This window comes from Coffea eugenioides, unplaced genomic scaffold (assembly GCF_003713205.1).
Source record: "Coffea eugenioides isolate CCC68of unplaced genomic scaffold, Ceug_1.0 ScVebR1_866;HRSCAF=1617, whole genome shotgun sequence".
Classification (NCBI taxonomy): domain Eukaryota; kingdom Viridiplantae; phylum Streptophyta; class Magnoliopsida; order Gentianales; family Rubiaceae; genus Coffea; species Coffea eugenioides.
In genome coordinates, this window is record NW_020864742.1 from 68,519 (window position 1) to 82,140 (window position 13,622).

Genomic DNA, 13,622 nt, shown 5'->3' on the forward strand with positions numbered 1-13,622 from the left:
GCAGCTTGCGAGTGGAAGTTGGGTGGGAAACTTTTGGGCAGTGTTTTGGTGCAGCTAGACTTGAAGGCAACGGAGCATAGTAATAAAGGGTGCGTGATTTAGGATGGATGGATTAGTACGGTGGGCAGTGGGAGGGGAAAAGTGGTTGAGTTGCACGTAAACGTGACAGCTGAGCCGGACCCAAAACTTGTGTTTCAATTTGAAGGGGATGCCATTTTCACTCATCTAATTTGTCCACTTTTTCAAGAATTTTATGATGGAAGCTTATGAAATTCATGAAATTTTTTCTTGGATATTTGGGTGAATTTGGATTTTGGAGCCATTGTTTTGAAAGAATCTTTGAAGACAAAGCCGCGTGCGGTGGTGGCGACTGGGTCAGTAGAGAGAGATGGCAAAACAAAAGTTAGAGGGTATGAATAATTTTTAGAAAATTTTAAAAGTGCATCACTAATTATAAAATTTGTAAAAATACCTATGATAGTTAAGTCAAAGCACCAAAATTGAAAGAAAAAGTGACAATAAAATAAAAAATATTAAAAAAATAATAATACATCACTTGCAGGTAGCATACAGGTTACCGGTCAAATTTCACTTTAATCCAAAGCACGAGGGGGTAGTGTGAGTGTTTTTAAATAATGAGGAGGTAACGTGTCAAATAGTCAAACCACAAGATGGCTTTCTGTATTTTACCCTTAGATTTATTACAACCCAAATAATTTGACACCAAGAGTAAGAAGTCCAAACCCAAATAATTTGGCTTGGACCCAGTACCACTTGGAATTCGCTGCATGATAGCTACTCCACCACATACGGCACAACAAACCAAACACTAAAACTAGAATAAAATTTAATAATCATATCTAATACTAGCATTCAACGCCGTTACCTGCCTCAGCCTGCGAAGAACACTTGTGCTAAACATATTAGAAAATGGTTTCTCAATCAACCCAAACTAAATCTTTATCCCAAGTAGTATATTTGTACAATAATGCATGTTGTTGGATTATGAATGATTCAATCCACCAACTTATCGTGCAAAATTTATTTGGTCTATACCCCCCTTTTTATCGTGCTTTCCTAACCTTTCCTTTTTGTCATTATTGTCAGCAATTTCTAAATTCCAATCATGCTTAGACCGTAGAGTTCCAACACGTATGGCATTTAGCTTATGATTCTGGTATGGTCGTCCATGTATGTATAGTTAAATACATATACTGTCCAGTAGCAGAAATACATATACTTTCCTTTCTGATTACTTTGCAGTAGTAAAGCTTCCTAAAACGACAAATTTAGCTTCTTTCTTGTATAACACAGTATGTTAAATCCGAATTTCCAGAATCCTTGAGATACCCCATGAATCATCTTACTGTAAAAAGATGTCCAAAACTGAACTTTTAAAAGCAGTTTCTTGATTCATTACAAGAGTTGACCCCTCTCTCAATATTGAACTCTGAAATTCATGATCTTTTTCTGATAGCAACCTTTTCTTGGTTCAAATACAACTGTGAAATTGAGACCCCCTTTGGATTCTTGAGGTTCTTGGCGTGTCTCTAAATAGTTTAAAAGTATGGGAATTTGGGCTGTGAATCATGGGGTTTTAGTTAAAATATTTGTGCTGTGTATGATGGTTAGTTCAGTGATTTGTATAGGAGCAAATTGGGGAACTCAATCAACTCACCCGTTGCCTCCTTCCACTATTGTAAAGCTGCTTAGGGACAATGGAATTCAGAAAGTTAAGCTTTTTGATGTTGACCCAAGCATATTGTATGCTCTGGGTGGTTCTGGGATTGAAGTCACGGTGGGAATTCCAAACGATATGTTGTCCTCTTTAGCCAACAGTGTTGCTGCGGCTGAATTGTGGGTTCAGAGGAATGTCTCTGCACATATTTCATCCAATAGTGTGGACATCAGGTACTTTTCCCGCTGAGAATTTCATGTGTGCCAAGAAGGTTTTCTGAACATTTTTTTATTGGAGTACAGAAAATTTTGGCATAGCTGGGGCACTTAATTTATACTGGGTGACTTGGAATTCTAACCTTGCTCATCTTTCTTATCAATAGAAGAACAAAAAGTCAACGATGCAAAACAGTTGGAAGAAGTTTGAGTTAGTTTCTTATTACCTAGACATTCTAGACAGTAAATAGACAACTAACATCAAGTTTTCTTGAGGTCTATGAAAATCTGAAGAAAAATATTTTATTTTATCAGATAAAGGGAGCTGAAGTTTCTTGTTTTTCCTTTAATAGCTTAATTAAGCATTTTCAAATTGAAAAAAGAGAGAAAAAAATTGCTATTTGTATGTTGCGGATGATATTCAATTTAGCCATAGGTTGACCACAGTCCAATTGGGTCAGATATTCATTTGATCTTTTGTTAGAAAAGCTCTCTGATGTATCTCCAGTGGAGAATGAGAGAATAGGATGAAAGATGAGCAGTAGGAGATGCAGGGGAAAGAGAGGAGAATGCAGGAACTAAATGAGGAAGGTAAAACATTGATCCAGCTAATGAGGAAGTCTATCTGCAATAGTGAATTTCCTGTGGACGACAGTGGCTAGGGAGTTCAAGGAAAAAAAGAGGGAAAAAAAAAACGGGGAGGAGAAAAATACAAGCAAAATTAAAAAACAACCTTTGCTGTTGAGCACGCTAACTAGATTAGCACGTCTTACCCAATTCTGCTGAAGAAACCTTTGCCAGAAATAAGGCTGCAAAGTCTGATTTGTCCCCAATGTTGGCCCATAAACATCATCTAATGTCACTGTAGCATTTCTTAGTTTAACTAGTGAACCAATTTAAACTTGATAAAAGATTATGCTGCAGGAGAGAAGCCTTGGGATTATTCTGCATCTGACCTTTAACTGATTGTTCTTATGTTAAAGTTCACTACTTGCACTAGATACGACGATTTGCTAAACACATGGAGTTTAATTGAGAGACTTTACGAAAAGTTGAACCTACATGATGTTGCTTACTCAAGGCATGTCCTCGCCGAAGCTAGCCTCTGAAACAGCTTTTTGCATTCCCGTGTCACAGTTGCCATGAACGTTGCCATGAACTCTGGTCTAAAGTGTTGGAAAAAGTTCATTGCTTTTGAAATGATATTGTTTTCTATTGCAAAATGTTGCCAAGAACTCTGGTCTAAAGTTTTGGAAAAAGTTTATTGCTTCTGAAATGATATTGTTTTCTATTGCTGCTTATTCAATTGTCAGATGCTTCTGAAACGATTTTGTTTTCTGTTGATTCAATCGTCAGTAAGTCATTGGGCTATGTGACAACTTGAAAGGTCGTCTGGCGAACCTGAAGTGTTATGTGTTACTTCTTTTCATGTCAACAATATTCTCCATTGTCCAGGGATTATCCCTTGTAACTTCTTATGAGATTCTTCTACAATTTTAATTACCTTGCCATTTAAAAGTTGGCCTGTTGAAGGATGTCTAGACTAATCAGTAACATCTGTCTGGGATTGCACGGCTATGTTGCACATTTCAGAAGGAAATAATCATGTTTAATATAATAAAATAGTATAATAACTGTTTTGTTAGGTTATTAGTTTCTAGGCGCTAATTGCAAAGATCTATTAGAAGCATTTGCATTGTGGAAACTTGAAAATAATGAATGAGGGGAATCATAATTTCATTGATCCAAAAGAATATATACAACAGGTTTCAGCCTATATTAGGAAACTATACACAATTATATCCTTAATCCTAGGAATAAGATTTTGCACCAAATTAGCTCCTCTACAGCTAATACACAGTTATAGTTATATAGAATTTCTCTCCACTAATCTCTCCTAATTTCCACAGTTTTATTACTCAATATTCTACTTCCCAAAAATACAGATTTTCCCACACTCCCCCTCAAGCTGGTTTGAAGATATCTTTCATCACCAGCTTGCTCACTAACAAATCAAACTGTTTTTTGGGAAGACTCTTTGTAAGCAGATCTGCCACTTGGTCTCTAGTTGGCACATAGGTCATGCAGACTACACCTCCTTTTATTTTTTCTTTGATGAAGTGCTTATCTACTTCAACATGTTTCGTTCGGTCATGAAGAACTGGATTGTGAGCAATAGAAATAGCCGCTTTATTGTCACAATACAATTTCATAGGAAGTACTTCTGAAACCTTCAACTTCTGTAATATTCTTCTAATCCATATCACTTCACAAATACCTTGAGCAACAGCCCGGAACTCTGCTTCTGCACTGCTCCTTGCCACAACATTCTGCTTCTTACTTCTCCAAGTTACCAAATTACCTCCCACATACGTACAATATCCAGAAGTTGATCTTCTATCTGTTATACATCCAGCCCAATCCGCATCGGTATAGGCTTCAACTTGAAGATGTCCTCGTGCCTTAAAGAAAATACCTTTGCCAGGTGTTCCCTTTAGGTACCTTAGGATTCTATGAATTGCTTCAAAGTGCTTTGGGCCCGGTGAATGCATGAACTGGCTAACAATACTTACTGGAAATGCTATGTCAGGCCGAGTGTGTGATAAATAAATAAGTCTTCCAACTAGTCTTTGAAACTTTTCCCTGTCTCTTACTTTCTCTGCACTAGCTGGTTGAAGTTTCAAATTTGGCTCCATGGGAGTTTCAGCTGGCCTGCATCCCATCATACCTGTCTCTTTGAGCAAATCAAGCACATACTTCTTTTGACTTACAACAATTCCCTCCTTGGATCGTGCAAACTTCATCCCGAGAAAATACTTTAAGTTTCCCAAGTCCTTGATTTCAAATTCCTTGGCCAGAAACTTCTTCAAATTCTCTAATCCTCCACAATCATCCCCTGTTAAAATAATGTCATCGACGTATACAATTAAAATTGCAACTTTACCTTCTTTTGAATGCCTATAAAACAAAGTATGGTCAGCCTGACTTTGTAAGAAACCAAATTTTTTAACAGCTTTGCCGAAGCGTTCAAACCAAGCTCTTGGTGATTGTTTAAGTCCATAAAGAGATTTTTTCAGTTTGCAAATTTTCCAACACCATATTTGTCTACAAAACCTGGAGGAAGACTCATAAACACCTCATTTTCTAGGTCTCCATTAAGAAAGGCATTTTTCACATCAAGTTGGTACAATGGCCAATTTGCATTAATAGCAAGAGACAAAAGGACCCGAATAGAATTTATCTTGGCAACAGGGGCAAATGTTTCTTGATAATCTATTCCATGGGTTTGTGTAAATCCCTTCGCAACTAATCTGGCCTTGTACCTTTCTACAGTACCATCTGCTTTGCTTTTAACTGTAAACACCCATTTGCACCCAACAATCTTTTTCTCTCTAGGCAACTCCACCACATCCCACGTATCATTCTTCCTCAATGCTTCCATCTCTTCAAACACTGCAGATTTTCAGTTTTGATCATCCAACGCTTCTTTAATGTTTCTAGGAATCACAAGTTTTGAAATTTCAATGGTAAAGGCTCTATATTTAGGAGAAAGGTTATCATAGGACACATATTTGAAAATTGGCTGTCTAGTACAAGTACGGGTTCCTTTCCTAATGGCGATGGGAAGATCAAGATCAGATTCTTGAGTAGGAAGAATAGGGTTTAAAACTGGGTCAGATTCTGGAACAGCAGAAGAAAAGAAAGGTGAAGTATTACCTGATGTATTTGGACAGACTTCACTCGAGGACTTCTCATGAACAGGAGCTGGACTCATCAATGGACCTTCACCCTTTTTAAAAGTATTTTTCCTAGTGTAGACCACAGGCTCAAGATTGGAACGATTTTTCTCTCGTCGTAATATTTCCATATCTGATAAACCAATATCAGTTTCTGCACTATCAAATTGAGGGATCTTCGTTTCCTTATCTGTTTAAAAAATTATATTTGGTAAAGTTTCAGTTTCCCAAAAATTTGATTCACTGGAATTCTCCCCCTGAATCAAAGGTTTGTTAAAGAAAGGAAGACCTTCCAAAAAAGTTGCATCCATAGTGACAAAGACTTTTCGTGTGAGAGGATTAAATAATTTGTACCCTTTTTGATTTGGAGCATAACCAACAAAGACACATTTTTCGGCCCTAGGATCCAACTTGGACCGAGATTTCTTTGAAATATGCACATAAGCAGTGCATCCAAATATGTTTAAAGGCAAATCTGAATTAACTCTTGATTCAGGGAAATTTTTTTTAAAGTACTCTAAAGGAGTACTATATTGTAAGACCTTAGAAGGCATCTTATTAATTAGGTATGATGCTGTTAAAACAGCATCCCCCCAAAAATATTTTGGTAAGTTCATATAAAACATCATGGCACGAGCGACTTCCAACAGATGTTTGTTTTTACGCTCAGCAATTCCATTTTGTTCGGGGGTATCAGTGCAAGAAGACTGATGTAAGATCCCTTTTCTTCAAAAAATGTTCCAAGGATACTATTATAATACTTTGTTCCATTATCAGACCGCAAAATACTTGCTTTTGTGTGAAATTGATTTTCTATCATGTTATAGAAATTTTGAAAAATGGTTGCTACTTCTGACTTCTTGTGCATTAAGTATACCCAACATAGACGAGTATGGTCGTCTATGAACGTTACAAACCACCTTTTTCCCGAAACAGTAGTAACCCTTGAGGGTCCCCAAACATCACTGTGAAACAAATAAAATGGTTTTGATGGTAAATAAGGCCTTGGGACATAAGATTTTCGTTGACTTTTAGCAAGCAAACAACTTTCACATTTTAGTTTCAAGGGGGTCACATTCTTAAAATGCAAAGGAAACAAATGTTTTAGATAAATAAAACTAGGATGGCCCAATCTGTAATGCCAAACCATTATTTGTTCATAAGCAGATACAGAAATATTACTACTAGACTCTTGAGCAATTTGAGCACTAGGTGAATTATCCTCAAGACAGTAAAGGCCATTGATCATTCTAGCCCTGCCAATCGTCATCCTCAAATTCTTGTCTTGAAAAACACAATGAGATTCATCGAAAATAGCCAAACAATTAGAATCTTTTGTTAGTTTACTAACTGATAAAATATTGCAGGCCAATTTTGGAACATGAAGAACAGATTTCAGGTTAATATTTTTTGAGGTCTGTATTGAACCTTTTCCAGCAACATGAGAGAAACCTCCATCTGCAACCTTGATCTTTTTATTTCCAGAACATGGTGTATATGATTGGAAGAGTTTAAATGAATTTGTCATATGGTCTGAGGCTCCAGAATCTATGATCCATGGAGCAGAAAAGGTTGAGGAATTAGACAAAAAAGAATTGAATAGAGCCTTAGATCCAATACCTGTATGAGCCATAGAAGCATTACGAAAGTCAGATGAGGTAGAACTGGATTTCAGTAGCATAAGAAGATGCTCCATTTGTTCTTTGGTGAAAGGACCAGTGTCAGCTTCATTAGCAGTAGGAACTCCTCGTCCAGACTTCTCTCCTCCTTTGTTTTTCCAATTTGGAGGTTTTCCGTGCAGTTTCCAACATGTGTCACGAGTGTGACGAGGCTTATTACAATAGTCACACCACCCCTGTGGTTTTTCACTGGATTTTTCTCCTGTTCTACGCTGATAAGTTGATGTTTTAAAGGATGAGGCAACCTCTAAAGCCGATCCTTCAACAGCAACTCCAGGACCCTTCTTTCCCAGCATTACATTTCTTCTGCTTTCCTCCCTTCTAACCTCAGAGAACACCTCACCAATTGAAGGAAGAGGCTGTCTCCCAATAATTCTCCCTCTAACTTCATCAAATTCAACGTTTAGCCCTGCCAGAAATTTAAAGATTCGGCTGTCTTCAACAGTTTTCTTATGATGCTGAAAATCCTCTGTTGATTTCCACTCATAGCTGTTGAAGAGATCCAAATCCTGCCATTTTCGCTTAAGCGAATTGAAATATTTTATGACAGTGTCTTCCCCTTGACGTAGATCTCCAATTTTGAGAGTCAACTCGAAAATTCGGGACTGATTTTCCAAATCAGAGTACATCTGATTGATATTTTCCCATAACTCTTGTGCTGTTGAATAGCACATGTAGTTAGAACTGATATCTTCCTCCATTGAGTTTACAAGCCATGTCATTACCATGGAGTTTTCCGCGTCCCATGTTGCGTAAGTAGGATCCGTGCTTATTGGAGCCTTTCATCAGTTAAATACCCCATCTTGCCACGACCTCTGATATACATCCGGACTGCTTGTGACCATCGGAGAAAATTATCTCCATTCAGCCGAATGGTAGTAATCTGAATTGAGTGAGAATCAACCCCAGTTTTGAAGGATTCGATTCTGTTTTTGGATGAAGAGGCAGTAGTTTGAGGATTAATGGTAGAGTTTGATGATGTTTCAGACATGATGAAGGGACAGGGGACAATGTAAAAAAATAAGGAGGAAAAATGAAACAGAAAAAAAATCAGGCAAAGATGCTCTGATACCAACTTGAAAATAATGAATGAGGGGAATCAAAATTTCATTGATCCAAAAGAATATATACAACAGGTTTCAGCCTATATTAGGAAACTATACACAATTATATCCTTAATCCTAGGAATAAGATTTTGCACCAAATTAGCTCCTCTACAGCTAATACACAGTTATAGTTATATAGAATTTCTCTCCACTAATCTCTCCTAATTTCCACGGTTTTATTACTCAATATTCTACTTCCCAAAAATACAGATTTTCCCACATGGAACCACAAATTGGTGCTGCATTTGGATTCTACACTGAAAGATGAGATATTTAGCTTTTCTGTGGTTTAAGTTTGCTGCATATCCCGTATTTTGTGCAAGCAGTGTTCCAGTAAATTATCAATGTCCTGCAGTGTTTATTATTTCTCCATCATCTAGATAAGATTAATGTCTCATATGGTTTATGGAAACTTGTTCTTGTTTAATTTTTCTTGGTTTGAAGTACACTATATTCTTGTGTTATGTAGAATTTCAGTACACTATATTCTTATGTTATGTAGAATTTCAGCTGATTATCCATCGATAAATTTAAGGATGCAACTCCATTAGAGCTTCCCTCTAGATGAGACTCTACTAAATCTTTCCTTTTGATGAGACTCATAGAAGGCTTTAGAAGGATTCTGATGTTCCTTGTAGCCAATTAGTCTTGTTTCTAGAATGAAAGCTTTGTAGGGACTTTACTGTTTCTTTCTTTTGGTGCAGTTTGCTGGAAAATCCTTACCATACCTTAGAGGTCACTCCTGACTCAAACAGGCTTTTGTCATTTTAAATGCAAAACCAGTAGAGGCTTTAAGCCGCTAGAATAAATTTAGGACATCTCCAAGCTATTTTGTGCACTTAAGTGATGATCTCAGCAACATCTACAGATTTCTTTTGCAAAAAGGTTCCGTCCAGAAAAGCCGCAAATTGAATCTGAAACCTTGTTATATTAACAAATTTCCAAACATACTTTCACATAAAAGTCATAATATTACAAGCTTCTGCAGATTTTCTTGAGACTGTCAAACAACTGTCTTTTGCTTCTGTTGTTTTGAAGTTATAGTGCTGAATAGAATTTTGAATGTGACATTAAGAAAAATTTACGTGTCCAGAAAGCATTTTGCACTGAAGCCAATGGCAGTTCTTGGCACATGGTAAAGGGGGCTTTACAAAGGTAATTATACATGATAGTGGGGACTATCTTAGGTGCACTGCCACTGAAAAGCTTTGCAACCATTTCCTGATAATCAAGCTAGAAAATATGGAAGTAGTTATCAATCCATTTTTGGATGCACAAATTTTGTCATCTTTAGCTCATCAAGTTGACCATGATTTGGAAATGCTATTCAAATTCATGCTAAATTGGCAATATGATTTGGTCAAAGTCTTTATTTTTCCAATATCTTCTTCAGAGCATTACCCTTACTCTAATTTAACGTGTTGGTGTTGTGAATGAATTTTTCAATCTAAAAGGATAATGCCTCGAGCATTGGCATAGTGATTTGGAAATGATTACAATCGCCAATAGCATTCATACTGTTGTAACATCCTGTATAACCATTGACTATGAAGAAATGTAGGACAATGTGTAAAAGGATTGTCTTGCTTATCTTTTGATAGTCAATATGGAGCATTTTACGTTGTTTACCTTATTCTTTTCTTTTAAAGTTTTTAGTCCCCTAGGGCTATATTCTGGGGGAGAAATTTTTACACTGTTCCTTTGGCTCCCAATCTTGCTCCTGCTCTGCCAAATGATATCCAAAGACTTCCCATTATTTTAACAATGGATGGGAAAAGACAGAACGATTATGTTGTCTCTAGGGATGATTACCTCTACCTTAAATTGAATGACTGGCATTTACCATTAGTTTCACATGATTTGCCTGCATCATTCCTGTGTAACTTTTGCAATAAAAGAGTTGTTTCTAGTTCTGTAAACAGGAGATCAGTTGGTGGGGTGTGGGAAGAAAGAAAAATATTTTAACTCTTCGAGATACAGTTGTCACTCCACATCAGACAAGTTAGATTGATGTCAAAATGTATTCAGTTGTCATATAGTTCAATAGTAAACTCTTAATCTCTAATTGGTACTTCTAGTCCATTTTAATAGCGGATCATACTTTTAGTCTCTTGGTATACTTAATTGTTGTCTGTCATTTACCTTGATTACTTTCTCAGACAAGTTATTTATAACCAAAAAAACAAAAAAAAATCCCTTCAATCTTCTTGCGTGGTTCCTTGAGAATATATGAGACTACTTTCTGCTATCTAACTATTATCTGGTATCACATGGTCTTGCATACTTCTGGTAAGACCAGCCTTAGCTTTTGAAGTTGAGTGGGAGCGACAGAGAAGCTTGTAGCTTTCGACTGCTTGATAATTTGATCTTTGGAGAATAAAGAAGTTATTGTTGAGTGGTAGATCAGCAGTTTTATTATCTTGAGCCTAGGTCCCAGTAATATCTGGAGTCAATAAAGTCATATTTCTTCAATTCATGAAGTACGTGGCTTCTAGTCATTCCACAAATGACAATTTTAGTTCGTTTTACCTTGGATCAAGTCAAATTAATTTCCCCTGTTATCGATGGCTGCGAAAGAGGAATTAAGGGAAACCTCACTGCATATGGGATTATTTTGTATTGTGGTACATATCCACTAACTTCTAATTTCTCCTTCAACCTTGCTGAACAAATATTTTTCTGTCAAGATATGTTGCAGTGGGAAATGAGCCATTCTTAACGACATTAAACGGGACCTACACAGGAACCACTTATCCTGCTCTTCAAAATGTCCAGGCAGCTCTTATTAAGGCTGGACTTGGGACTCGAGTGAAGGTAACCATCCCCTTAAATGCTGATGTGTACAAGAGTTCAACTCCCCTGCCTTCCACTGGTGATTTTCGATCAGACATTCATGACCTCATGGTGCAGATATGTCAATTCTTGAGTAATAGTGGTTCCCCTTTCACCGTGAACATCTATCCATTTATCAGTCTTTACAATGACCCCAACTTTCCCACTGACTATGCCTTCTTTGATGGATATTCAACACCAATTAATGACAATGGAAGGATCTACAACAACGTATTTGATGCAAATTATGATACCCTTATTTGGGCCTTGCAGAATAATGGAATTGGAAACTTGTCTATAATTGTTGGAGAAGTTGGATGGCCAACTGACGGTGATCTCCATGCAAATATCCAGTATGCTCAGAGGTTCAATCAAGGGTTCATGTCCCATATGGGCAAGGGAACTCCAATGAGACCAGGTACAGTGGATGCATATTTGTTTAGTCTGATTGATGAGGATGCAAAATCCATTAAGCCAGGTAACTTTGAACGCCACTGGGGAGTATTCAACTATGACGGGACACCAAAATACAATCTTAGCTTAGGTTCAAACTCTGTAGGATTGGTAGCAGCAAGTAATGTTCAATATCTTTCCCGTCAATGGTGTGTCATGTCGTCTAACACAAGCCTTGATGATACACAAGTAGCACCTAGTGTGAGTTACGCTTGTTCCCATGCTGATTGCACGAGTCTCGGATATGGTACATCATGTGGGAATCTAGATGCTCGTGGCAACATCTCATATGCATTTAACAGTTATTACCAGGAGAATAACCAGCTCCTAAGTGCATGCCAATTTCCAGGTCTTTCAGTTGTCACCACGACTGATCCGTCACAGGGAGTTTGTGTATATAAAGTTATGATACGAACGAGCACTCTGGGTGGAGGTGCAAACGTGAGTAGTGGTTTTCTAAGTGAACCTAGTAATCTGTTGCTTCTCCTGTTCATGATACTTCTGACTCTTTTGTGAAGTTTTTGGGTATTTTATGATTGATTATATATTCGTTCAAGTAAGGACTCCTGTTTTTTTCCACGCTGTTAATGATACTTGAATTAGAAGAAACATTTTTTTACCCCAAAGTCTATATGAAGCGTAGATAGTTGAAGTTTTCTTCTTTAGAACTTGTGAAGGTCCCGTGTGATTATTCCATTCTGTAAAGATGCCGTGTGATTATTCCATTATGTAAGGATGTCTTGTTCAGGACTGGCATTGTTCAGAATTTCTGCATTTACTCCACACAGGAAAATCATCCAAACCTCTGCCTCACCCAAAAAAGATCAGGCGTCAAGGCATCCTTGCACAAATTATTGCATCAATCTTCACCCTCGTTTCATGTTTTTTTTTTTTTTTTACCGCACAGAATCTTGCTTCTTCCTTTGTTGCTCTGCAGAAGACTATGGTATCATCTGCAAAAAAAAAAAAAAAAACAAATGAGACAAAGCAGGACTAGCAGCAGCAATTTTTTAACCAAATATCTTCCTATTGTTCATGGCAAATTTCAGCAAACTTGACAGGCCTTTGGAGACTAGAAGAAAGAGAAAGGGGGATAGAGGGTCCCCTTGTCTCAATCATCTAATAGGCTTGATATACCCCATTCTTTCTCCATTTATGTTAAAAGTATAGCTAATAGAAGTCACACAAGACATAATCCAATGAATCTAGTCTTTACAAAATCCCATTTTTTTTCCACAATTTTAGCAAGAAAGTGCCACTCAACTATTATAAGCCTTTGACATGTCCAGTTTAATGACCATAAAGGCAATAGATCCAGTTCTCCTACTATTCAAATAGTGCACAAATTCATGAGCAATCACTACATTATCAATGATCTGTCTTCCATGAATGAAAGTAGATTGATTAAGACTGATACAATGTTTCAAGAAAGGTTTCATTCTATTGACCAAAATTTTTGAAAGGATTTTGTACACTACATTGCAGAGACTTATGGGTCTGAATTGAGAAACTAGAAAGGGAGATTGAACTTTAGGAATTAAAGTGATGGGTGTTTCATTGACACTTCTAAGCAAGTTACCAGAATGACAAACACTGTGAATGGCTGCAATCAGATCCTGTTTAATTATGTGGCAAAACCTTTGGAAAAAGATTAGAGTCATACCATCAGGCCCTGGGGCTTTGTTGGGGTGTAGGGAGAAGATTGCTTTCTTAATCTCCAACTCAAAAATAGGTCTAATTAACCTTAAGTTCATTTGGTTTGTAATTGATGGTGAGATGCCTTGTAAGATTGTGTCAAATTGCTCAGGATAGGTAGAAGTGAAGAGCTTTTGAAAGTAGCTTGAAATCTCCTCCTCAACTTCATTTTCAGAGTCACACCATTTCCCATCTTCTTTCTGGACAGTTGAGATATGATTTCTTTT

General features: G+C 37.1%; 1 protein-coding gene across 2 annotated transcripts; it reads left to right on the forward strand.

Moving 5' to 3' along the window:
• Positions 1–1,204: 1,204 nt before the first annotated feature.
• On the forward strand, positions 1,205–12,447 carry LOC113759025 (glucan endo-1,3-beta-glucosidase 5-like). 2 transcript variants are annotated; one of them, XM_027301659.1, is made up of 3 exons: positions 1,206–1,911; positions 11,103–11,229; positions 11,521–12,447. In XM_027301659.1, the coding sequence occupies exons 1-3, from the start codon at positions 1,568–1,570 to the stop codon at positions 12,214–12,216; spliced, it is 1,167 nt and encodes a 388-aa protein (XP_027157460.1). In that variant the 5' UTR covers positions 1,206–1,567; the 3' UTR covers positions 12,217–12,447. The 2 variants fall into 2 exon arrangements, with proteins under 2 accessions (XP_027157459.1, XP_027157460.1); XM_027301658.1 differs by having other exon boundaries at positions 1,205–1,911; positions 11,103–12,447.
• Positions 12,448–13,622: the final 1,175 nt, after the last annotated feature.

Excerpts from the sequence above, each read along its gene's own strand:
- LOC113759025 (XM_027301658.1), top strand. The coding sequence starts at position 1,568 with ATGGGAATTTGGGCTGTGAATCATGGGGTTTTAGTTAAAATATTTGTG. Across the intron at positions 1,912-11,102 it reads TCCAATAGTGTGGACATCAG|ATATGTTGCAGTGGGAAATG; the intron begins GTACTTTTCCCG and ends TTTTCTGTCAAG.